Raw genomic sequence first — 26,873 nt, forward strand, 5'->3', positions numbered from 1 at the left:
AGGTGGACTCTCAACCACTGGGCCACCAGGGAAGTCCCATCCCACAGATTTGACATTCATCTTTATGTTGCATCTTATACTCCTTGTGAGTTGCCTCTAGATAAAAGAGAAGATTGGCCTTCAGGAATGCTATACTTTTTACAGTCTTAAGAGCCTCTGGATTCAATTCTATCTACTCTCTTGAATAAACAATCCGGTGATGTCTGGGTAGTAGCTCTTTTTTTCTTATCATAGATGACACGGTAGAACTGGATTGCATTCTGAACGGCTGCTGCAACTTTCGTGTACCGTTCTACGTTCAGGACCTATGCCTCAAAAACTAGCAGTACCCCCTCAAATAAAGAAAATCCCCTTGCCATTTCCTACGTCGTGAATCTCTTCAGTTCTTCAGTTACTTCTTCTTCCTCTTGTGTCTCTTCGTCCTTTCTCTGGGCCTCCAATTCCGTCAGGTCTTCATCAGTAAGCTCCTTATGTGGCACAGCACGGAGTTCAGTGAAGTCGTCTTATTGCAGATCTAGCTCCAGCTTCTCGCTGAGGGTCACTAAGTGGCTGGAGACTTCTTTGGACTCCTCATCCACCTTCTCAAATCCACAAAAGTCGTGCACAAAAACTGCAGGTAAAGGTTCTTCCCAACCCCATTCACGGTGACGGCTGTAACCTCACAACAAGCAAATCAATGTTTTTTATGGCCTTGTAGATGTTATCATCCTTCCAAAATTGTCACAAGATTGTTCCTGATTCATCACTCGCCTTTACTGCCAGGTGAAAAGTGTGAAATAAATAATATTTCTTAAAAGTCACTATAATTGAGATTTCCCAGGTGGTCCAGTGGTTAAGACTCTGCATCCTAATGCAGGGGGCCCAGTTTCGATCCCTGGTCGGGGAACTAGATCCCACATGCCGCAATGAAGATCCCGCACTCGGCAATGAAGATCCCGCGTGCCACAACTAAGACCCAGTGCAGCCAAATAAATAAATAAATAAACAAATAAATATTAAAAAACAAAAGTCAATATAACTCCTTGATCCATAGGTTGGATGAGCGACGCATGTTCGCATCTCTTAAAGTTCAAAACTTGAAATTTCGTATATAAGGGACTTATTGTATTCCACGTTGGCCAAAAACAGAAGTGCCCTTGCTATTCTAAAAGCACAAATTTACCCAGTTCTGGCCTGGAGCATGTCATCTCAGGCATGGTGGGTTTTAATACAACATCTTCTCAGAATACCTCTTCGGCGCCTTCATTAAAAAGTAACTTGGGGGCTTCCCTAGTGGCGCAGTGGTTGAGAGTCCGCCTGCCGATGCAGGGGACACGGGTTCGTGCCCCGGTCCGGGAAGATCCCACATGCCGCGGAGCGGCTGGGCCCGTGAGCCATGGCCGCTGAGCCTGCGCGTCCGGAGCCTGTGCTCCACAACGGGAGAGGCCACAACAGTGAGAGGCCCGCGTACCGCCAAAAAAAAAAGTAACTTGGTACTCCTAAGATTAGAGTTCCAAATCAGAGCACTGTGACACTGCCTCTTTTCTTCCTTTTTCATGTCAGTAGGATTTTATGGGATGTTTTGAGCATCCCAATTTGATGCAGTGAGTCAAATATGTAAAAATACTATTTTTATGCTCCCTAGTAATTATGCAACGTGTATCACAGATCCAAGAGTAAGGCTTAGAGATGGAGTAAAACTCAAAAATAGGGTGAGGCTCAGTGATAAAGTGAGAGCACCAGCTTGAAATAGGACTTGGCGATTAAACAAACAAGGAGTTCCCTGGCGGTCCAGTGCTTAGGACTTGGCGCTTTCACTGCCGGGGCCTGGGTTCAATCCCTGGTTGGGGAACTAAGATCCCGCAAGCCACATAGTGTGGCCTAAATAGATAAAGAAACAAGTAAACAATAAGATAACTTGTTTATATTTTAAAGCATGTCAGAAAGCCCTATATTTAAAATGTGGCAAAATATCATGCAGTGGGCTTCCCTGGTGGCGCAGCGGTTGAGAGTCCGCCTGCCGATGCAGGGGACACGGGTTCCTGCCCCGGTCCGGGAAGATCCCACATGCCGCGGAGCGGCTGGGCCCGTGAGCCACGGCCGCTGAGCCTGCGCGTCCGGAGCCTGTGCTCCGCAACGGGAGAGGCCACAACGGTGAGAGGCCCGCGTACCGCCAAAAAAAAAAAAAAAAATTCATGCAGCATACAGCACTTTAACTCAAGTGGGGAGAAGGAAGGGGGGGAGAAGAGGAGGGGAAAGAAAAGACAGTAAGGAAGAGGAGTGGTAGTAGTAATAACATAACATATGTTCAGTGTTTGCTATGTGACAGATACTCTTTAAGCACTCATTTACTCTTTTAACGTATTAGCTCATTTAATCCTCACAACAATTCTATGAGTCAGGTAATACTATTATCCCATCTACTTTGAAGAAACCAAGGTACAGAGGATCTAAGTAACTTTCCAGGGTTGCACAGCTTATTACTGGTAGAGTCAGAAAAATCACTGATAGCAACTAAATTTCAAAAAAAATGTTATATATACTTTAGAATGTGCTTGTTAATGTAAAGTGAAGTTAATGACTAGAATTCATCAAAGTTTTAAGAAGGTGAGCTGAAAAATTCAGAAGGCAGGCTCTGCACTTCCTGCCAGTCTCATCCTTCCTTGGAATGGCTGATGACTTTAGTGAAGAGGACGCCAATAAAGAGAGACGGAAGAGGGCTCCGGCAATTAGCAGAGAACTTGCGGCTTTTGTTTCTGAATCTCCTCCTGGTCTTCTCATTCCAGGCTGTTTCCTGGTTGTCTCTCCAGAACAGGCTGTCTTGCACGATGTTCCCATTGCAAGGTGCCCAGATGCTGCAGATGCTGGAGAAATCCTTGAGGAAGAGCCTTCCTACATCCTTAAAGGTGACAATGGAAAATTCTGAGGGGAGTAGGAATAGAAAGTTCCTGTGATGAAGGGAAAGAGAGACTAATATTTATTTATTTTTTGCGGTATGCGGGCCTCTTACTGCTGTGGCCTCTCCCGCCGCGGAGCACAGGCTCCGGACGCGCAGGCTCAGCGGCCATGGCTCACGGGCCTAGCCGCTCCGTGGCATGTGGGATCTTCCCGGACCAGGGCACGAACCTGCGTCCCCTGCATCGGCAGGCGGACTCTCAACCACTGCGCCACCAGGGAAGCCCAAGAGACTAATCTTTATTGAGCACCTATTCTGTGCCAGGCACTGGTGCATATTTTCTCTCATTTAATTTGCATAACCTCTCTACAAGACATTTGCTGTTATGCCCATGTCACTGATGTGAAGGTGGAGGCTCAGTGAAGTGCTTCGCCCAATACCCCACAAATAGTGAGCTGCAGTGCTATGGTATAGACGTAGGAATGCCTGAGACCTAGCATTGCTTTTTGCTCCAAGCTGACTCAAAAAGTATTCCCTTGCTCCTTTCCAAGAAACGTTCCATAATAGCACTGGAAACTTGCCCAGAGTTCTCCTACAAAGTTAGCTGAGACTACATGTTAATTTTTAAATTTGTTCTCCTTAAAAGAACACTTGCCAGGTGAGAGGTTAACCGTCATGAGCCTTCTTTAAAATTAATGATAAGTCAATTTCTATTTCACTTAGATTTTCCAATTGCTCCGAACTTACGGCATATCAAGCTATTTTGTGCCTGACTCTGAGGACCTCTGTTAACCAAGTACAATTGATCAGAAATCTCAGGATTAAACAGAACATATACATAGATGCCCACATCCAGAACTGTTCGAGAGCAACTCTAATGATGGTCTGGGGTCCTCACCTGTGTTTTTCTTTAGCAACCAAAGGGATGGGGCCCATTCCAGTGGAATTTAAGTACAACCGTGTGTGTGTGAATGTGTGTGTGTGTGTGTGTGTGTGTGTGTGTATTTGGAAAACAACTTGTTTCCCTGAAAGTTTTTTGTAGAAAGAGAACTAGATTTCTACTGTTTTATAAGACACTCCTATAAGATGCATACATTTTGGATAAGATAAATGCATTCACCTGCCTCACTCCCTAATAGATATGTTACTCCATCTTTCTGTATAAAGGAGAAAAATGTTAGCATTATTTTATTTGTAGATCATATGGCTTCATTTTCATTTATTAGAAATAGACTAATGAAACAACTCGCCCTGTTCTTTAATTACTGCCCCAAATGCTTTCAAATCGACTAATTTAATACTAAAATGTCGCCCACTTTGGTGGATCTCACTAATATTAATCTCTGTTACCTAATATTTAACTACTTTCACTTGATAATCCTTAAGATCCAGGCAACCTCTCGAAGAGACAGTCAATTTTTCTTAGAGGTTACATCAGTTATACATGTTATGAATGCTTGCCTAAGATATTTTTATGGTAAGTAGCTATTTCTGAAAATTCTTCAACCTAAAAGTTTTTCTTCCATGCTCTGTAGTATAGAATTTTGTGATTTAAATTTCTCTTTGGTCCTTGGGTTAAGTGGACCCCAAACATCTTGAGGAAACTCTTGGTGGTTCCCAAGTGTCCTTACTTGGACCATCTCTGTGGTAAGATAAGGCGGCCCTCTTGGTTCCACAACTTTCATGAAGAAACAGCATTGGTTGTATATGAAAGATACACATTTTTACCCTAGTTGAAATCTAGAATAGCTGTTTGCCAGGTACCTTTAATGGAGGTATAACCTAGAACTCAATACTTGCTTGAGTCTCGTTGACAAAACGTCCATCTGTTCTTCTAAGTGTTGGATGTTAAGTACCTTTTATTGCATGTGTCAACTCCAGCTGAGTCCATGTAGAGTAGCTGCCTGGCTCACTACGTTCTGAGTTCAGCAGAAAAAAAAAAAAAAAAAGAGTTTTAATTAATTCAGCTCAGGGAATAAGAAAGAGGAAGAGCTACACATATTTTCAGATCCTGTAATGGATAATGTATTAATCTAAAGCAATTTTACACATCCCCGAATGCAAAGGCGTAAAAAGAAACATCTATATTTTGCCAAACTATACGGAATTTCTATATCGAGCCTCCATTCATGGCTGAAAACAATGATTTCAGATAAGCTCAGGCAACTTAGATTTTTTTCCCCTTCTCTTTCTCCATAGTGTAACATCAATAGTCCACGTCGGGTGGAGGGTGGTAGGAGGGAAGGATGTTGGTACAGTCTTTGGTCATCATCTACCCATGGTAGAAACCATTAAACTGCGTACATTGTTTTTTGACCTTTGGTCGTTGGCACGTTTGCATGCTGGTATCTGCAGAGGCTTCATGTTCACAATAGTCATGTGGCCCATGGTGGTATCCACCGCTGCATTCCACCCCCCAAACCACCAGGACACTTAATGTCCACAGGCTATCTCATTCATTCTCTCCCTGCTTTCCCCTCTCTCTCAACAACCTATGCAAAAAGGCGGGGCTGGGGACTCAAGACTGGACCGAGACTGTGGGCTTCCGCAGCCCATTCTCTTTAGCATTTTGCTTTAGGCTTTGCTTATTGTGGGAGGAAATTACCTTTCCAGAGGGTACTGTGGACATACATGTTAAAGAGTTTTAAACATGTCCATATCCTTTGAACCAGCAGTTACCTGATGGATAATCTAAGAAGATATCAGGTGCCCATGCAAAGATTTCTGTGCAAGCATGCTCTGCAAAGAATTAGTTGTTAAAATGAAAATTTGGAAACAGCTGAAATGACCCTCAGTAGACAAATGCACAAATGAACCATGATACAACCATATAGTGGGATCCTATCATTAGAACATAATTGAAAAATTTTGTATTTATGAACATAGAGATACACCCACAATTTATTCAGTGGTGAAAAATACCATGTATCAGATCATTTTACATTTGTAAAATTGTGTATCTCTACGAGTATGAATAGAAGAAAGTCTGGGAAAAGATAATATTAAATCCTACAAAAAAAAGAATGGTGTTCTTATGATCATTAACTTTATTTGTCCCAATATTTTACCATATACATGTTTGATTTATATTAGATGGGAAGAAAAAGCTCTCATCTGAGGTTAAAAAAAGAAAGTAGCGTGTGGAGATTTTAGACACAGATGCCCTATTTGTCCCTTTACCGCTGTAAAATTTCACAATTTCATAGACATAAACCTGTCCTGGTCAAACAAGGCACTTTGCCATCCCTTCCTAACAAGCTGACCCTCTCACTTTGTCCGGATACTGCAGGTTTATGGGACCGTCTTCCACATGAACCAGGGGAACCCTTTCAAGCTAAAGGCCCTGGTGGACAGGTGGCCTGATTTTAATACAGTGGTTATCCGCCCTCAGGAGCAGGTAAGGTGCCAGATGTGGAATGAATTTGCATCTATGTTTGTATTTGCTATGTGCCTACCGTGTGCCCGGCAATGTGGTAGACCCTGGGGCTACAGAAATGAATTGCAGTGTAGTGAACAAGTCCTTGCCTTTAAGAACCCCACAGCCTGGAGGAGAATACAGGTAAGTAAATAAATTACAACTTAGTGTAAAATGTTCAAAAACAGAAAATGTACAATATACGGAGATAGCACAGGCAAAAGCTGATTAAACTATGGAGTTTGGAGATGGAGGTCACAGGATCAGATTAGATATACTTCTTAGTGGATGTTTCATCTGAACTGGGTTTTGTAGATAAATATATCTTTGTTAGGCTGACAAAGAAAGGAGGACAGTCTAACCAGAGAAAGTAACAAGGACAAAGATAGGAAGGTATGAAACAGGACAGTTCGTTGGCTGATTATAAAAAATTTTTTTATAATACTAGAATTTCCATATACATTTTGGGGAAACATTTAGAAATTAGTGAAACTAAATAGTTAATACATTTCAAAGACAAAAAACCCTAAGTTTATTTTAAAACATCCAGTAAAATTATAACTTTATAAAAATACAAATATATCTTTCCTACAAATAATAAGTTATTTAAAATCCATGGAATTAAACAGTATATAAAATGAAGAAATTTATATTAATAATAAAAACTGAACTGCAATAAAATTATTTGACCTTTTATCTTAAATGGGATCTTAAGAAACAAAATGTGTTAGTGGTATCATTGCTGACTTGTGAGTGTATTTTTGTGCAACAATTCCAACTATTTTTGAAAAGGTTTCGAATTCTGCACTCAAGATAATATTTTCCTGTTTCTTCTTCCAAATAATCACATCTCTTATTTAATAATTTGAGGGGATCTTTCTAAATAAGTGGTTTCTTTGTTTTTCTGTAATTACAATTTGTTCAACTCTTGTATTATTTTATGAAAGCATTTCTAATTGGTTTTCATCTTCTTTGTCTTAATTTAGTATAGATGGAAATGTCAATCCAGAAATGTCAATAACCAAATTTAATACTGTCATCTTCATAGCTTCTGTATTCTGCAAGTGTTTGAAATATAGAAACATTTATTCTTGCAACAGAAGCTTTTCCTTGTCAATTGCTTTTCTCTTCTTCCTGTTGAGGAAGATGAAAATATAGAAGAATCCTTTCTAAATAGTTGTGTCTTTGCTTGAGTTGAAATTTTAATACAATATATGGGTAGAGAATAGTATTGTTCTGTAGTTTTTCATCATAATTTGAACACCTGAATCTCCCATCTTGATCTCATGATTTAAATGATTCAGAAAAATTTCTAAAGCACCAATACAAACACCAATATTTTAGTACTTAAAAATACCACAGTATAGTAGAATTTAGAAAAAAGTATTACAATCATGAAAAATAAGACATTTGTTTTGCCCCCCTTTTCTCAATGATAACAGGACATGACAGATGACCTTGATCACTACACCAATACTTACCATATCTACTCCAAAGACCTCAAAAATTGTCAGGAATTCCTCAGCTTACCAGAAGTCATCAACTGGAAACAGCATTTGCAGATCCAAAGTAAGTATAAAAGGAATGGAATCTGTGCTGAACCACATCTCCATCCTGAACAATTTCTCCTATGACATATATCTCCTTTCTCCAAGCCCCAGACCCTCAGCCTGCTGTCAGTTTTTTTTACTCAGCTGCAACTATACCTGTAAAGGGGGAAAAACACCCTCAAAGCTTATACCTAATGGGCTTCATATAGAGGACTGTAATGTAATCCCCTGAGAGCTAAGGATTTATGGCATATTTTGTGGACATATCCAGCATGCCTTAGGGTGGTTGGGTATCAGAGCAGAGCTTTCCCCAGGGACTTTCATTCCTAGAATTGGAATGACAACTCATGTCACAGAACACCTCCTAGGTCGTAAAGAGCAACTTATATGGTTATGAGCATGGTCTCCAGAGTCAGACTACCTAGGATGGCATTTGCCTGTTACTTTGCCATGTGATCCTCGCCAGGGACTTGTCCTATCTGAGATCCTGACTTTCATATATAAAAGTGAGGGTAATAATTGTACCTAGGACTTCCCGGGTGGTGCAGTGGTGAAGCATCCGCCTGCCGATGCAGGGGACACGGGTTTGAGCCCTGGTCCAGGAAGATCCCACATGCCATGGAGCAGCTAAGCCCGTGAGCCACAACTACTGAGCCCGCATGCCACAACTACTGAGCCTGTGGGCCACAACTACCGAAGCCCATGTGCTCTAAGGCCCGTACTCCGCAACAAAGAGTAACCCTCACATGCCACAACTAGAGAAAGCCCATGCGCAGCAATGAAGACCCAACGCAGCCAAAAATAAATAAATAAATGAATGAATTTACTAAAAAAATAAATGATGGTACCTAAAACACAGCAGTGTTGAAAAGTCCCGGCAACTATAATTGCCGGGAAGTCTCGGCAACTATAATTATTATAACTCACCTTCTTTGATCATCAAAACTGCATGATTGGGCTTCCCTGGTGGCGCAGTGGTTGAGAGTCCGCCTGCCGATGCAGGGGACACGGGTTCGTGCCCTGGTCCGGGAAGATCCCACATGCCGCGGAGCGGCTGTGCCCGTGAGCCATGGCCGCTGAGCCTGCGCGTCCGGAGCCTGTGCTCCGCAACGGGAGAGGCCACAACAGTGAGAGGCCCGTGTACCACAAAAAACAAACAAACAAACAAAAAAACTGCACGATTATGTAGCCCAGAAAACTTAGTTCCAGTCCTGGTGTTGCCTCTAATGGCATGACCGTGGCTGAATGAATTTCTAGGCATGCTTTTGCTTTTCCAAAACAAGGAAAATTGCTCAAATCCTGATTACATGAGCCCAGTCATACAGTAGCAGCACCGAGCCCATCACCAAAATTCTCTGACTAGAAATCCTCAGACACTTCCTACTCCACTGGAGAGCTTCTCCCTAGAATGGACATAAATCATTGCATTTCTCCTTATAATCCCATCCAGGTTCACAGTCCAGCCTGAATGAAGTAATACAAAGTCTTGCAGCCACTAAATCCTTCAAAGTCAAGCGATCACAAAACATTCTCTATATGGCGATTGAGGCAATAAGGGAACTGGCTCCTTCCCTGCTGGATGTAAAGAACTTATCACTTAGCCATGGCAAACCCAAGGCCATGTGAGTTTGATAAAAGCTACCCTACGCTGCTTACGCCTCTCACTACCAGAGCAGCCTCCTAACTTCTCTTTCTGCTTTTACTCTGTCTGCCCACAATCGATCTTCTTCAAAGCGGCCAGAAGAATCTTTTTTAAAAACGTAATTCAAACCGTGTTTCTCCCCTGCTTAAAATACCCCACCATTTCTTTTCTCACCTGGAGTACATCAGGCCTATGTCAACTTCTTTGACCTGTCTTGTCCTTCTAGCTCACTCAGTCCGACAACATCGGCCTTCTTTCTGTCCCTCTGTCATTACAAGCTCACTTATACTCCAGACTTTGCGTTCGCTATTTCCTCTGCCTACTCTGTCTCTCAAGATACTAGAGGTAAGAACAAATATAAACCTCTAAACTCATGGACTTTGCTTTTCTCTTGGAACATCCATAGTGACCAAGAGATGTTTAAACTCTCATCGTTGGATCCTACCCACGCTGCCGTGGTGAATAAATTCTGGCATTTCGGTGGCAATGAGTGGAGCCAGCGGTTCATCGAGCGCTGTATCTGGACCTTCCCCAACTTCTGCCTGCTGGGGCCCGAGGGGACCCCTGTGTCCTGGTCCCTGATGGACCAGACAGGAGAGATGCGGATGGGGGGCACCCTGCCTGAGTACCGGGGCCATGGTCTCGTCACCTATGTCATCTATTACCAGACCCAGGCTCTGATCAAACGTGGCTTCCCCGTGTATTCTCATGTAGACAAGAATAACAAAATTATGCAGAAAATGAGTCGCAGTCTGAATCATATCCCTGTGCCCTGTGACTGGAACCAGTGGAACTGTGTGCCTCTGTGAAGCAGCCCTGAATCCAAGACAGTACGGGATGGGCCTGAGGATGCAGCTGGAGGAGCCGACGGGTGGGTGGAGGGAAAGAACCAATTGTAACTGTAATCGTAGGTAAAGGAGTGGACATCGTGTGGGTCCTGGGGCAGCAGTGTGAATGGTCGACAGGACCACCACCGTCGATGGGCTTGCCTTAGATATCTCAGCATAAGCAGCATCCGGTCCTCCTGCAGTGGTTTCATACTTCTGGTCTCCATGCTTCCAGTAGCTCCGCCATGCTTCTTCATCTGCTACATGTTGCCCCAAATGGCTTCCCCTGGGACTCTTAGGGCATGGGCTGGTAGACCCTTGCCAGTTTTTCCAGGGAGGGCTAACACTTCCTGGGCATTACAACTTATTCCTCTCTTTCTATGGCTTTTCCCTTAGTGAGGAGCAAGTGGACTCTACTCTTTAGGTCTGTAGACATTATCCTCTCCTCTGATTGCTGCTTTATAGGTATATTAAATATGTTATATACAAATATATATGGTATATTATGTTAAATATGTTATGCATGATATAGCAGGGAGAGTTATTAAGAAAAAGACTAGGGCTTCCCTGGTGGCCCAGTGGTTGAGAGTCCACCTGCCGATGCAGGGCACACGGGTTCGTGCCCCGGTCCGGGAAGATCCCACATGCCATGGAGCGGCTGGGCCTGTGAGCCATGGCCGCTGAGCCTGCGCGTCCGGAGCTTGTGCTCTGCAGCGGGAGAGGCCATAGCAGTGAGAGGGCCACGTATCGCAAAAAAAAAAGAAAAAAGAAAAAGACTAACCTATGTTAGCCTGTCCCCTCCCCCCCCAACCCTTCCACTCTGGGGAAAATGATTCAATATTGTTCCTAAAAGCTGAGCTTCCTGAAGTCGCCTGAAACCCTCAAACAATAAAGAGATTTTGTGTTTGATTGTATAAGCTGAAGCTAAGTGGTTCGTGATGAGGAAACATGGTGTGAGTTAACGGGGAGAGGAAAGTGGGAACACCCAGCCCCAGGAAGGTGGGGATTTATTGAGAAGAGATGGAAGTTGAGGGGGTGGGGGTTATAGCATGGATGCCTACTGTTCCGCTTGACCTTGGCATATTACTTCAAGATGCCAGAATTCTGTGCGGTTCAGACCATTGTCTCATGGGAGAATCTGGTTGCTGGTGTGGAAAGATATTCTTCCTGGTTGGGACAGGTTAGGTGGGAGAGTTTCCTGCCCCAGCCCTTCGAGAGAAACGGCACTAAACACCGGTACCGGGCAGCAAACAGAGCACCTGAATGAAGGTGATCACCTGGATTAAGAACTCGTTCCCTCTGGTCCACCTAAGCCTGAAATTAAGCTGTGGAATTGGGGATGAAGACTCCCACAAATATACATGCACGCGCGCACGCACACACACGCATGCGTACACACACACACCCACACACGCACACACACAACCACACTCACACATACACACACACACACACACAGCTGAGGTTTAATTTCTTCACCAGTTGAGAGAGTGAAGGCTCAGTTTAGAGCAGGTTTCTCGACTTTGGCGCAACAGACATTTTAGACTGGACAATTCTTTGCTGTAGGTCCGTCCTGTGCATTTGTAGAATGTTTAGCAGAATCCCCGGCCTCTACCCACTAGATGTCATTAGCACCCTCCATCCCAATTATGACAACTAAAAATGTCTCCAGATATTAGTAAATGTCCCCTGGAGGCAAAGTCACCTCTGGTTGACATTTAGTTTAGTGGTTCTCAAAGTTGAGCCTGCATCAGAATCACTTAGCAGGCTTGTTCAAACAGGTTGCAGGGCCTCACCCCTAGATTTTCTGATTCAGTAGATCTTGGGGAGAGTTCCAGAAATCACATGTCTAGCAAGTTTCCAGGTGATGTTGATGCTGCTGGCCCAGGGACCATGCTTTGAGAACCACTGTTTTAGTGAAATAATAGAATATATCTTATTCCCTAGACTATAGATGAAAATTCTGTTGCCATACTACTTTCCTTTCTGTATGAGTACAAGTTGATACTCCCCTCCAAGAATTCCCTGTAGTCGTCAGGGAGAGAGAGGCTTTGTGGTTCTGAAACAGGGAGAAGGAATTCAGGCTTTGGTAAAGGAAAACACACTGGTGGCAGCATGTAGCGGGACATTGTTGATAGCTAACATCTTGCCTCATTAGCTCCAAGACCTGGCCCCCCAACAGCCTGTAGGCTCCAGTGCTGGAACACCTCAGGCCAAACAACTAACTAGGCAGGAACACATCCACCCCCATCTGCAGACAGGCTGCCTAAAGACTAAAGAGCCCACAGCCACCTCTGGGCTTGCCTCTAGACACGGCCTAGCCCACCAGAGGGCCAAGACCCAGCTCTGCCCACCAGTGGACCGGCCCTTCCCACCAGGAAGCCAGACCAGGCCTCTAGACCAGCCTCGCCCACCAGAGGGCAGACACAAGAAGCTAGAAAACTACAATCCCACACTGCAGGCCAGATCCCACACTGGCACTGGCTGGGCCCTGGCCCAGCCCACTAGCTGGCCAACGCAACCTTTAGGACACCCTGGACCCCATACCCAACTGGGTCAAGAACTACCCCCCACCAATAATATTAAATGAGCTCTGGGATTCCAGAGCCAGACTCTAGGAACCAGCTATGCCTACCAGTAGTCTGGCACTAACCCCAAGATCTGACTTAACCAGCCGGTGGGTGGGCAACAATCCCAGAGTCTTTGGGACCCTGACTCCGCCCACCAGTGAGCCAGCACTAGCTCCAGGGACCCCCTAGGATTCTGCAACTAGTCACCTCAGGACCAGACCCCACTAAATAACAGCCAGCTACGTCCACACAAGGCAGGGCCTGGCAACTGACCAGCTAGGGGCCTACCTGATTGCCCACACACTTAGCCCAGCCCCACAGAAAAACCCACGTAGCGTTCTTAGGGGGAACGCCTAGAGCACATAGCTTGGGCGTCGAGAGGGGAGTGCACTGCTGGGACACAGGATGCCTCCTACAGAGGGCCACTTCCCCAAGGCCAAGAAATGTAACTAACCTACCACATACATAAAAATACAAATAGCAACTTAGAGAAAATGAGGCAGCAGAGGAATATGTTTCAGGTGAAGGAACAAGATAAAACCCCAGAAGAACTAAGTGAAGTGGAGATAGGCAACCTACCTGAGAAAGAGTTCGGAGTAGTGATCACAAAGGTGATCAAGGAACTTGGGAGGATAGTGGATACACAGAGCAAGACGTTATAGTAAGTCCCCTACATATGAACGAGTTCCATTCCAAGAGTGTGTTTGTAAGTCCAATTTGTTCGTTAAGTCTAACAAAGTGAGCCTAGGCACCCAACTAACACAATCAGTTATATAGTACTGGACTGTAATATGTTTATAATACTTTTCACACAAATAATACATAAAAAACAAACAGACACAAAAATAAAGAAAACATGTTTAATCTTACAGTGCAGTACCTTGAAAAGTTCAATAGTACAGTACAACAGCTGGCATGCAGGGGCTGGCATTGAGGGAAGAGGTGAGAAGAGTTACTGACTGGAGGAGGGAGAGGAGGGAGGAGATGGTAGAGCTGAAGGATCATCAGAAATAGGATATGAAGGGCGAGGTGTCTTTTCCCCTCACTCCAGTCTCTCAATTGTTTTCACTTTTGTTTCCATTGTTATTGCTTGGCGCTTCTTAGCAGTACCGGCTACGTCACCGCTGCTTTTATACTTGCTTCCAGACATCCTGGGCTTGAAAAAAGATACTGCACTACTGTACTCTATACAGTCCTGTACAGTACACAAAAGCACAGCCACTTGTAGAGGATGCACACACGTGACAATGTACGCCAGACATGTGACCTAACTTACGTGATTAGACATGGGACCATATGTTTGCATCTTTTGAAAGTTCGAAACTTGAAAGTTCATACGTAGGGGACTTACTGTAGAAAATTTTAACAAAGAGTTAGAAAATATAAAGAACAACCGAAGAGAGATGAAGAATATAATAACTGAAATGAAAAATACACTGGAAGGAATCAGTAGTAGACTAAATGAGGTAGAAGAATGGATCAGTGAGCCGGAAGACAGAGTAGTGGAAATTACTGCCACTGAACAGAAAAAAAGAAAAAAAAAAAGGAATGAAAAGGAGCAATCCAGTGTCCTTAAAGATGAAGAGAAGATATTTTATGGGAAACAAGACTTCCCAGCCTTTGGTGGGTTTATTTGGGTATCCTTTTAACGTGTTGATTGCCTTATTGTTTGAGGTAGGTGGAAAAGAAATATCTGGGATACCCCAAGGTTTATGCCCGTGCCTGTCTAGAGACTTGAAGTCTCCAGACCCTGAGTGTCATCGCTCAATTGTCTTGGTAACTTTCTTATTTAATTGCAAGATTTCCTGTCTAGGATAAATAATAATGCTATATCAAGGGCTTTCATGAGGAAAAGATAACACAATGCATGTGAAAGTGCTTTACAACTGCTACGTGTTGTATAGTTACAGACTATTGCTTTAATATGCCTAAATCTAGTACCCTGGGTAATGGGGTAAAAACATGGGATTGGGGTCAGGAATGTATCTGAATTACGAGTATGGTTCAGCCACTCAGTGTATGATACTGGGCAAATCCCATCAACACTGTAGATTTTGTTTTCCTATTTTTTAAAAATGAAGATAAAAATACATGCACTTGTAAAACTAGATATGAAAAGGATTGCATAAATGCAAGTTAGAGAATTGGCTCAAGATTGCAGATGGAGCCCAGTTATCATTTGCTGAATTCTCATCAAGTGATTGAATTAACATCAATAGGAGTCAGGGAAGAGAAAAAAGAATTTATTGATGCTCTAGGTGTGCTGGGTAATTCCTATAAGCTGGAGAATGAAAAGGAGTAAGACTATGGTGAAATAAAAATGTAAGAAACCGGCACCTATAATACATGTGTGAAATGTCAACTAGAAGACCATGCAAGGCAGATCGACCCCCAGTCAACAGAAGAACAAACTAGGGTAAACCTAACTCAGGCCTGTTATTGGTCAGAGCTAGATTATGCAAGCGTGGCTGTTAGCCTTTGATTCCATCCTGATTTTTGCTAAGCATTTTGCAAATGTGAGTGTTACCAGAGGAGAAGGCAGTGGGGGGTAGGGGAGGGGCTTTGGGGACTGGAAGCTACAGAGAGCTCTGACCCTTGGAAGAGGGGTGGGCCTCACACAAAGAGGGCAAATTACCACCACAACTTGTAAAGTTCCAGGCCCATCCTCCAAAATACCAGGGACGTGGAGCAGTAGCTCTTTTAAAATTGTGACTAGGAACCCTCAAACTCAAAGATAAAAAGAAAACCAGGAATGACCAAAGAATTGACAAGGAAAGAAAGGCATCAAACTTGACCTGTGGATGAATTCACACTTGCTGAAAGAGAAATAGAGCAATTAGGAGACTTTAGAAAAGTATAGTTGTGGATATTTTATGTTACATTCTTAAAAAGGAATCAACTAGAGATTTCGGAAATTAAATACTGGAACTTTGAATAAAAATCTCAACGGATGGACTGAGTAGCAAAATGGACATGGTGGAAAGATAATTAGAAAGCTAAGAAGTTCTGGTAGAAGGTATATCTCAGAATATCACATAGAATGAAAATGGGATGGAAAATATGAAAGAAGATATAAGGGAACTGAACAACATTGACAAGTTTAAAGACCCATCTAAACGGCATTCCAAAAACTGAGAACAGAGCAAATGGAATGATGGAAATAATGTAAAAGGAAGAAAAAGAAGAGGTGGCAGAAGCACCAGAAGAAGCAGATTTTCCAAAAGTGAGGAATGATTGAAGATTGAAATAACTTAAGACTGAGCGTGAAAAGAACTCATTAGATATATTACTGTAAAATTTCTGAGCACCAGGGCTCTCCTGGTGGCGCAGTTGTTGAGACTCCTTCTGCCGATGCAGGGGACGCGGGTTCGTGTCCCGGTCTGGGAAGATCCCACGTGCCGCGGAGCGGCTGGGCCCGTGAGCCATGGCCGCTGAGCCTGCGCGTCCGGAGCCTGTGCTCCGCAACGGGAGAGGCCACAGCAGTGAGAGGCCCACGTACCGCCAAAAAAAAATTTCTGAGCACCAAAGATGAAGACAAGATCATACAAGGTTCCAGAGAGAGGGGATAAACTGAGGGGTTTTGATAAGAAGAATAAGAATCTTACTGACTTCAGACTTCTCCTTGACAGCCCCAGATGCTTAGCAAACAGAGAAGTGATGCCATCAAATTTCTCTGAAAGGTCTTAAACGTACAATCATAGAGACAGGCAAAATAGTATCTAATTAAAAGGACAAATTAAAGAAGTGTTTGGACATACAACAACACAACAGGTTTAATACACAGAGAATCTCTCTCTCTCTTTGAAAATGAGAGAGAGAGTAGTTCTGTGGGGTTGAAACAAGCTTACTTACGCTCAGGAAACCTGCATTCTTCTCAAAAAATAGAGCAATTTTGTCACGTCTAAAAATTCTTTCATACCCTTTGCCAATCTACAGCCCTACCAGAGGCAAGGGCTGGTTAAGATCTCTTTAGTGATTAATTTTTCAGGTTCTTGAACTCTGTAAAATTAGCATCATATATTGAGTACTCTTTTATGCCTGGATTTTCCATTCACCAAATGTCTATGAGACTTAAGCCATGTTGTGTGTGTTGGTATTTCATTCATTTTATTGCTGAGTACTATCCCATTATGTCCCATCCTATATGGGTATGATCAGCTCATTGGCAGGCCCATGTCACAGGAAATAGCTCCGTCAATACTAAATTCCAATATTTTACAATCTGATCTAGGTAGATATTGAAAAAGACTAGCTTAGTACATTCAATGCTACCTTCAATAGGAGCAGGCTGCCTTTCCTCATCAATTACATGATCAATCCTTACATGATCTAAAAGCAGGTGATTCTGGAAAAGAAATCTGGGAAAGACCTCCTTGGAGCCTCCCTGGAAGGGACTTTGTAGGTATTCTTTTTTTTTTTTTAACAACTTTATTGGAATATAATTGCTTTACAATGTTGTGTTAGTTTCTGCTGTATAACAAAGTGAATCAGCTATACGTATACATATATCCCCATATCCCCTCCCTCGTGCGTCTCCCTCCCACCCTCCCTATCCCACCCCTCTAGGTGGTCACAAAGCACCGAGCTGATCTCCCTGTGCTACATGGCTGCTTCCCACTAGCTATCTATTTTACATTTGGTGGTGTGTATATGTCAGTGCTACTCTCTCACTTCGTCCCAGCTTTCCCTTCCCCCTCCCCATGTCCTCAAGTCCGTTTTCTATGTCTGCATCTTTATTCCTGTCCTGCCTCTAGGTTTTTCAGAACCATTTTTTTTTAAATTTTCGGATTCCATATATATGTGTTAGCATACGGTATTTGTTTTTCTCTTTCTAACTTACTTCACTCTGTATGACAGAGGTCCATCCACCTCACTACAAATAACTCAATTTCGTTTCTTTTTATGGCTGAGTAATATTCCATTGCATATGTGTTTCCCTTCACTGCAAATAATAACTTGTTTAGGTTGTAAGGACAATCCCACCCTGACTCTATAATTTACTTCTTCCAAGTTATTGCTGGTTCAGTCAACTTAAAGAATCTCTAGGGCTTCCCTGGTGGCGCAGTGGTTGAGAGTCCGCCTGCCGATGCAGCGGACACGGGTTCGTGCCCGGGTCCGGGAAGATCCCACATGCCGCGGAGCGGCTGGGCCCGTGAGCCATGGCTGCTGAGCCTGCACATCCGGAGCCAGTGCTCTGCAATGGGAGAGGCCACAACAGTGAGAGGCCTGTGTACTGCAAAAAAAAAAAAAAAAAAAAAGAATCTCTACACATAGTGGCACCTTAAAAAACATCCACAAATAATGGATATATATTCAACTGATGCTTTTAAATGTGATTTTGAAGAATGATATTCAGAGTATCATATATGTCCATTATTTGTAGATTTTTTTTTAAGGTGCCACCATGTGCAGAGATTCTTTAAGTTGACAACAAAAGAAAGTTTCATTAAAATAACTTCTCATCTTTAATCTCTAATGTCTTTAATCTCTACTTTTAAAATCTCTACATTTTACTCTACACGCAGCTTACCCTGTTTGTAAAGCATCCACCAGTGCAGATTATAAAAACTATGTTTCAACAAGGGACATGCTGGACTTCCCTGGTGGTGCAGTGGTTAAGAATCTGCCTGCCAGTGCAGGGGACACTGGTTCGATCCCTGGTCCAGGAAGGTCCCACGTGCTGCAGAGCAACTAAGCCCGTGGGCCACAATTACTGAGCCTGCGCTCTAGAGCCTGCAAGCCACAACTATGGAGCCCACGTGCCGCAACTAATGAAGCCCACCTGCCTAGAGCCTGTGCTCCGCAACAAGAGAAGCCACCGCAATGAGAAGCCCGCGCACCACAAGGAAGAGTAGCCCCCACTCGCCGCAACTAGAGAAAGCCCACACGCAGCAACGGAGACCCAATGCAGCCAAAAAATAAATAAATAAATAAAATCTATGTTTAAAAAAAAAAACAAGGGACATGCCACTGAATGTCATGACTATTCATGTGCTGGTGCTAGTGCTTTCAAACAAATTTGTTTTGTGGGACTTCCCTGGTGGCACAGTGGATAAGAATCCACCGGGTTTGAGGCCTGGTCCGGGAAGATCCCACATGCCGCAGAGCAACTAAGCCCGTGCAAAACAACTACTGAGCCTGCGCTCTAGAGCCTGTGAGCCACACCTACTGAGCCACAACTACTGAAGTCCACGCACCTAGAGCCCGTGCTCCACAACAAGAGAAGCCACCGCAATGAGAAGCCCGTGCACCACAACAAAGAGTAGCCCTCGCTCGCCACAAATAGAGAAAGCCCACACGCAGCAACGAAGACCCAATGCAGCCAAAAATAAATGAATAATTTTTTAAAAAATTTGTTTTATGGTGCCCACTCTATTGCATTTTTGAGTAGGTTATAAATCTTGTTAAAACCAATAAAAATATGATTTCAGAATGTTTTAAAAAATGATACTCTGATCAACTACTAGCCTTTAGGAATATTAGTAAGATACTATGAATAAACATTCATGGAATGTTTGCTGGAAAAATACTTTTGGAAAGTCTTGTTGATAAGAATCGACCAAACTTGATCAAGATTATAAAATACTGTCATTCAACCTAATCATTTGAATCACTCCAACCCTCAGTCAGACTAGCCCTTTATCAATGTTCAGAGGTATTTCCTCTGCAGTAATACTACAAATTAAGTTCCAAACACTCAGACATTTGAAACCTTGAGTTCTTCCTAATAAAATGATAAAAGGTTAAAATTTCTTAGACATAAAAAAAAATGAGGATTGTACTAAACTGTATTACATTAATTTTATCAATGATGATACACTTTTTGGACAATACTATGAAAAGAAAATTCCTTGTGCTGTAAAGACAGACATACAAATATTCCTGAGAAGCAGGAAGTGTTCTTCATGATATAACCCAGATATGGAACACCTACAGAAATAATAAATGTAACCACACCTTACGAGAGGCTCCTGGCTTCTTATCCTATGAGGGAATCAGGTTCTTCTCTTCTAAGCCAGGACTGTGGGAATCTTAGTTAAGACCATCCCAGTGTATTTCCTCCCCGACTCCCCCAGTGTACTATGGGTCCTTTCAAAGAGCCTGGAACTGTCAAGTACACCTGGAGTTATCCCTGTTAGCTGATGGGACACCTCTAGCTGCAAGTGGTCATCTATGACTGTCCTTCATAATGACTATCATAATAAAGAACACACTTCAATCTATGCAGCCATCTCAAACTAGTCGATGTTCTTTAGCCCACAAAGTTAAGGATAATGGAACAGTCTTGAGTTTTCTTTGGCTGACTGGTAAGAATCTGTGCCATTGCAAACACAGTGGATTAACACCAAAGGAAAGCTGGAACAATCTATGTGTAAGAGAAATAAAATTCTCCCTGGCTTTCTATGCTTTTACAACAGGAAACTGTTTCTTTTCCTAAGTTAGTTCCCTGACACTGTAAAAGTAATTTGCCTCCATACTTCTGTCTCCGTTTGCAAGATACACTCTGTATGCTATCTGACTACAGACAATGTTTTAACATGAATTTGTTTTCCTTGAATACCAGGAATCCCAAATTAAGGCAAAACCTTATCTAACATTGTGACGTGTGCATCTTCGCTTATATATAATGAGCTAGTTAGGAACGGCCGCCTTGAGTCAACGTAAATGAGGAATTTGGTGAGGAAGCTTCTAGGAAAATCTCACACTGTGTATAACTGTGTAGGATGGTGTAGTAGGACAACATGTCATCTGTTTCTGACATTCTTCTCTTCATTGTGTCACATTAGAATGATCATATCAAAAGGGGCTGGATCCATAACCACAGGGAAAAAGTATTGCACTAAATATTTTGAGAGATATTTACATATGCAGCTTACCCTACGTGACGGTAATTTTGTTTTGCTTTGTTTCATTTAAGAAACATTAATATACATTTTATATTTGTCAGGCACTTACCTAAGCATTTCAAAAATGTTAGCCCATTTAACTTAAAAAAACAAAAACCTAGGGAGGGATAAATTGGGAGATTAGGATTGACATACACACACTATTTTATATAAGATAGATAACTAATAAGGACCTGCTGTATAGCACAGGGAACTCTTATCAGTACTCTGTAATGACCTATATGGGAAAAGAATCTATAAAAGAGTAAGTATATATATATGAAAACTGATTCACTTTGCTGTACACCTGAAACTAACACAACATTGTAAATCAACTATACTCCAATAAAAAATAAAGTAAATAAATAAATAACAAAATAAAATTTATAAGAAAATTGGAAAAAAAAAAACCCACAACCTAGTGAGAGTAGGTAGTATTATTTACCTCACCTATAGATGACGAAACAGAGGCACAGAGAGATTAGAGGACTTGGTCAAAGACACACAGCTGGTAAATGGTAGGATGAGAATACAAACCCTTAGTTACAATCAGACTCCCAAATTTGCAGAGGCAGCAGAACATGTGACCCAGAGGGAGGGACCAGGTGCCACTGGATTCCACACCAGCTAACAGTTGAAGTTTCTCCTCGCTGCTTTTAAATAGACAAGGTCTACTTCAACAGCTTCAATTTAGCTATTTCTGTAGAAAAATTACCTAAACACACTTTGCAGTTCCTGGCTGTACTTGCCAGGGTAAAGGGAAGTTCATATTCTGGAAAAGTCTGCTGCTTCTCATTTGTTCCTGGGAACCTTTCTTCGTGGAGACAAGGTGAGGACTCATCTCATTGGAGAGAATCGCTGCTTTGTGACACCTGCCTCCTCATTTTCCTCTCACGACAAGGTGGGAAAAATCAAATGCTCTTGCTGGTTTCCAAATGAAGGGCCGAGCTTACTTATTGACACTTAGGTTGAAGAAAAGGGAGTCTATTCAATTTGAGAAATAATGCATTGCAGGTACTCTGTATACAGCAGGTGTACTGTGGAAAAAATTCTTGGAAGGATTAAACCAGGTTTCGTTCTAAGCAGATAAATGATATGGAGGGATTTGGGAAGCTGGTGGGTGAGTGGAAAAGTAATAACATTTGCAAGGAAGGATCCAGATCCAAGTAACACTTATCTAGCACCTAATGTGCCGAGATACAAGCAAACATCGTTCTATTTAGTCCTTTAGGAAACTTTCTAAAGGAGGTAGCTTTTTCTTTAGATAAAGGTTAACCAGGAAAGTGAAGTCGTCTGTTCAAAGTCGAAGAGGAAATATGCAGAGGAATGTGGACTAGAATGCAGGCCAGATTTACAGTTAATTCAAATCATGTGAAGAAGAAAGTTAATTTAAAAGACTTTATCAATACTGCTACGGCCATAAAATGTCTTTTTATTTTTAAATTTATTTTTGGCTCTGTTGGGTCTTCGTTGCTGCGCGCAGGCTTTCTCTAGCTGTGGCCAGCAGGGGCTATTCTCCGTTGCAGTGCCCGAGCTTCTTATTGCGGTGGCTTCTCTTGTTGCGGAGCATGGGCTCTAGGCTCACAGGCGTCAGTAGTTGTGGCTTGCGGGCTCCAGAGCGCAGGCTCAGTAGTTGTGGCTCACGGGCTTAGTTGCTTTGCGGCATGTGGGATCTTACTGGACCAGGGCTCGAACCCATGTCCCCTGCATTGGCAGGTGGATTCTTAACCAGTGCACCACCAGGGAAGCCCCCATAAAATGTCTTTCAATATTTTGTTTTCCCTTCTAAATTTATCTTTCTACATCCTTAAAATTCTCGTATATGTTGCATATAGAATATGTGTAAGCAAAGATTTACGTATTATAATCAGGAATTACGTACTGTTTTATGTTCTACATTTTCTCCTTTTATTTTAGTATTCTCCTGTGTATATGTGTGTGTGTGTGTCATAGTTACCATGCTAATGGTTCCTAGAGTTGCAGCATACTAAGAGATCATAATTTATGTAATCTTATCCTAGTGCTAGACATCAAGATTGTGTCTTGTTTGTTCCTATTTGTTAATGTTGTTTTATAAAACTATTCTTTACAACTCGTTTTCTCTGTTTGAATTGTTCAACATTTTACAAACATTTCCAATAAGGCAAAGGCTGGGTCTGAACTGTGGACTTTGCCCTTTGCCAAAGCTAAAAGCTCACCCTGACTGTACAGTGTTCTAGAGCCTCTTCAGGTTTCAGCCTACCCTATTAACTGGACAATATGTTTGTTGGTGGCAGTGGTGGTACTTTCCACTGTGTGTATGTGTGCATGTCTATATGCAGAGCAGTCTCACATTATGTGATTTGCAGGTATTATAACAATGTTACAACCCCAGAAATTTGGCATCAAACTCATTTTGCCTCTTCTGCTTCATTTTACCTCTTACAAGATGCTTCTGGATAAAAGGTCACATTTGCCTCTCGGAACGTTAGACTTCCACTATCCTGAGGCTCTCAAGGAGATGGAGCCAATGTCTGGAGACATTTTTGTTTTTCACAATTGAGAGTGGAGGTGTTACTACTGATGGCTAGCGGGTAGAGGCCAGGGACATTACTGTATGTTCTACAGTACACAGAATTGCTTCCCACAGTGAAGAATTGTCTGGGCTGAAATAGAAGTAGTGCTAAATGTAAGGAACCCAGCTCTAAACTGATCAAGAAGTTTTTAAAAAGAACATGAATTACCAGTACAGTGTCATCATGAAAAGGTAAATTAAAACCACAATGAGATAACTCTTCACATCCATAGTTTAGCTAAAATTTAAGAGACCAGCAGTCCAAAAATGATACAAAAGAACTTATTTACAAAACAGAAACAGACTCACAGACTTAGAAAACAAATTTATGGTTACCCAAGGGGAAAGGTGTGGGCAGAGGGATAAATTAGAAGTTTGGGATTAGCAGATACACACTACTACGTATAAAACAGATAATCAACAAGGACCTACTGTATAGCATGGGGAACTCTACTCAATATTCTGTAATAATTTATATGGGAAAAGAATCTGAATAAGAATAAATATATGTATATGTATAACTGAGTCAGTTTGCTGTACACCTGAAAGCAACACAACACTCTAAGTCAAATACATTCCAATATAAAATAAATTTTTTTAAAATAATAATAAATTAAAAGATAAAAAGACCAACAGTCCAAAGCATTGTTGAAGTGTGGAGTAATTGGAACTCTCATGATTTGCTAGTAGGAATGTAAAGTGAAAGAACTACTTAGAAAACACTGTTTAGCCGTTTCTTATATAGTTAAACATATACTTTCCATTCAATCCAGCTATTCCACTCCTAGGTACTTACCTGAGATAAGTGAAAACATATAACCACTACAAAGCTTTTACATGAATATCCATTGTAGTTCTACTTATTATATCCAAAAAAGGAAAGAAAAGAAACAACCCAAACACCTATCAACAGATGGATGGATAAATAAATTGTAGTATATTTCTACAATGAAATAATACTCAGAAATAAAAATTAACAAACAGCTGTTACGTGATCAAATTGTTTTAATCTTAACATCATTATACCACATGAAAAGTACATAGTATGATTACATTATATTCAATATAAGGCAAACTAATCCATAGTGATCAGTTCCTGAGTAGGCTAGCAGTGGGGAGCAAGTGACTACAAAGAGAAATCAAGAAACACAGGGGATGAAAGGTGGTGATGGTTTCATAGGCATACACATGTGTCAAACCCATAGAATTGTACCCTACATATGCCTTTAATTATGCCCATTTAAATTATTCAACAATAAATGTATTTTTAAAAGATATAACCACAGCTATAGTAATGCTGTCAAAGACTCTCCTCTCGTCAAACCAATAAGTGAACATAGGGAACAAAATGGCCTGTTGGTCCCCAAAGAACTGGAAAGCACCTGGGAGTGTGGGGCAGGATATACACATGGAAAAGTCAAGAATATTCACTCATTCAAGCAATCTCAAATCTGTTCACACAGCAGGTTCCAAAAGGTAAATGAGATCTTTGGAACCATAAGCATTTTCCCATTGAAAGTAAGCAACGCTGGTTCCGTCTCTACCAGTCTGTATCTTAACTGACCATGCCAAAGGGCATATGTTCCTAAAAAGAAGAAAGCCGGGCTTCCCTGGTGGCGCAGTGGTTGGGAGTCCGCCTGCCAATGCAGGGTACGCGGGTTCGTGCCCCGGTCCGGGAAGATCCCACATGTCGCGGAGTGGCTGGGCCCGTGAGCCATGGCCGCTGAGCCTGCGCGTCCGGAGCCTGTGCTCCGCAACGGGAGAGGCCACAAAAAAAAGAGGAGGGCCCACAACCCACAAAAAAAAAAAAAAAAAAAAAAAAAGAAGAAAGCCAAGAACATGCTGGACAGAGATCTGGAAAGGTGAAGTGCCTCAGCACAAAAGGACTAAGTACATCAATCTACATTTTTCCTGCTTCCTTCAGGGAATGATAATAATAATGACGTATTAATATTATTCTCTGCTAGGCACTCTGCTAAGAGTTTTACATGCACTTTTTCATTCATTTGGTGCCAGTGCGTGGATTACTTCATTTAATCCTCACGTCTATGATTCTTCCCAGGGCACTATTCTAACTGAAGATGTTCATATCGTGGTCTGTGTTTAAGTTACATCCCATTCCTTCAATACAGAAGAACAACCCAATGGACTGATTTGAATTACTGTGTAGTTAACGGCTAGGGACAATATTAATAATAACAATAATAAAAATAATAACATTTTGAGTTAATATATGCTGGAAATTTTTCTATGCACTTAATATGTATTAATTCATTTAATTCTCATAGCAATTTTCTAAGATAAGATCTCTTTCCAGAGGATTTATTAATGAGGAAACCAAGGAACAAGGAAGTCAAGTAACTTTTTGAAGATTACATAGCTTGTTAATGGTGACATTGGGATAATCATGGACAAAGATGCACTTGCATATTTAAAGAATGTGTTTGTTCGATGTGACCGACGGGCTTTAATTTCCAAAATATACAAACAGCTCATACAACTCTATAACAACAACAACCAAAAAAAAACCCAATCGAAAAATGGGCAGAAAACCTAAATAGATAATTCTCCAAAGAAGAAATACAAATGGTCAACAGGCACATGAAAAGATGCTCAACATCACTAATCATTAGAGAAATGCAAATCAAAACTACAATGAGATATCACCTCACACCAGTCAGAATGGCCACCATTAAAAACTTTACAAATAACAAATGCTGGAGCGAATGTGGAGAAAAGGCAACCCTTGTACACTGTTGGTGGGAATGTAAGTTGGTACAGCCACTATGGAAAACAGTATGGAGGTTCCTTAGAAAACTAAAAATAGAATTACCATATGATCCAACAATCCCACTCCTGGGCATATATCCAGAGAAAACTCTAATTCAAAAAGATACAGGCACCCCTATGTTCATAGCAGCACTATTCACAATAGCCAAGACAGGGAAACAACCTAAATGTCCATCAACAGATGAATGGATAAAGAAGATGTGGTATATATACAATGGAATATTACTCAGCCATAAAAAAGAATGAAATAATGCCATTCGCAGCAACATAGGTGTAAATAGAGATTATTATACTAAGTGAAGTAAGTCAGAAAGAGAAAGACAAATACCATATGATATCACTTCTATGTGGAATCTAAAATATGACACAAATGAACCTATTTATGAAACAGAAACAGACTCACAGACATGGAGAACAGACTTCTGGTTGCCAAGGGGGACAGGGCAGAGGGAGGGATGGAGTGGGAGGTTTGGGTTAGCAGATGTAAACTATTATATACAGAATGGATAAACAACAAGGTCCTACTGTATAGCACAGGGAACTATATTCAATATCCTATGATAAACCACAATGGAAAAGAATATTTTTAAATGTGTATATATATATATATATATATATATATATATATATATATATATATATGAATCACTTTGCTGTATGGCAGAAATTAACACAGCATTGTAAATCAACTATACTTCAATTTAAAAAAAGAATATGTTTGTTAAAATATATGTGTCTTTAATGACTAAAATTCAGGGTAGTAT

General features: G+C 41.7%; 1 protein-coding gene across 1 annotated transcript; it reads left to right on the plus strand.

Annotated features, from left to right (window-relative positions):
- The first annotated feature begins 2,807 nt into the window (after positions 1–2,807).
- Positions 2,808–10,291, plus strand: LOC113625192 (glycine N-acyltransferase-like). Its single transcript, XM_027115684.1, has 5 exons — positions 2,808–2,885; positions 6,165–6,272; positions 7,733–7,859; positions 9,291–9,462; positions 9,889–10,291. Exons 1-5 carry the CDS (start codon positions 2,808–2,810, stop codon positions 10,289–10,291), a joined length of 888 nt encoding a protein of 295 aa, XP_026971485.1.
- Positions 10,292–26,873: the final 16,582 nt, after the last annotated feature.

The sequence above is a fragment of the Aethalodelphis obliquidens genome, unplaced genomic scaffold (assembly GCF_003676395.1).
Source record: "Aethalodelphis obliquidens isolate GAN/ISIS:26980383/991018 unplaced genomic scaffold, ASM367639v1 scaffold14, whole genome shotgun sequence".
NCBI classification, from domain to species: Eukaryota; Metazoa; Chordata; class Mammalia; order Artiodactyla; family Delphinidae; genus Aethalodelphis; species Aethalodelphis obliquidens.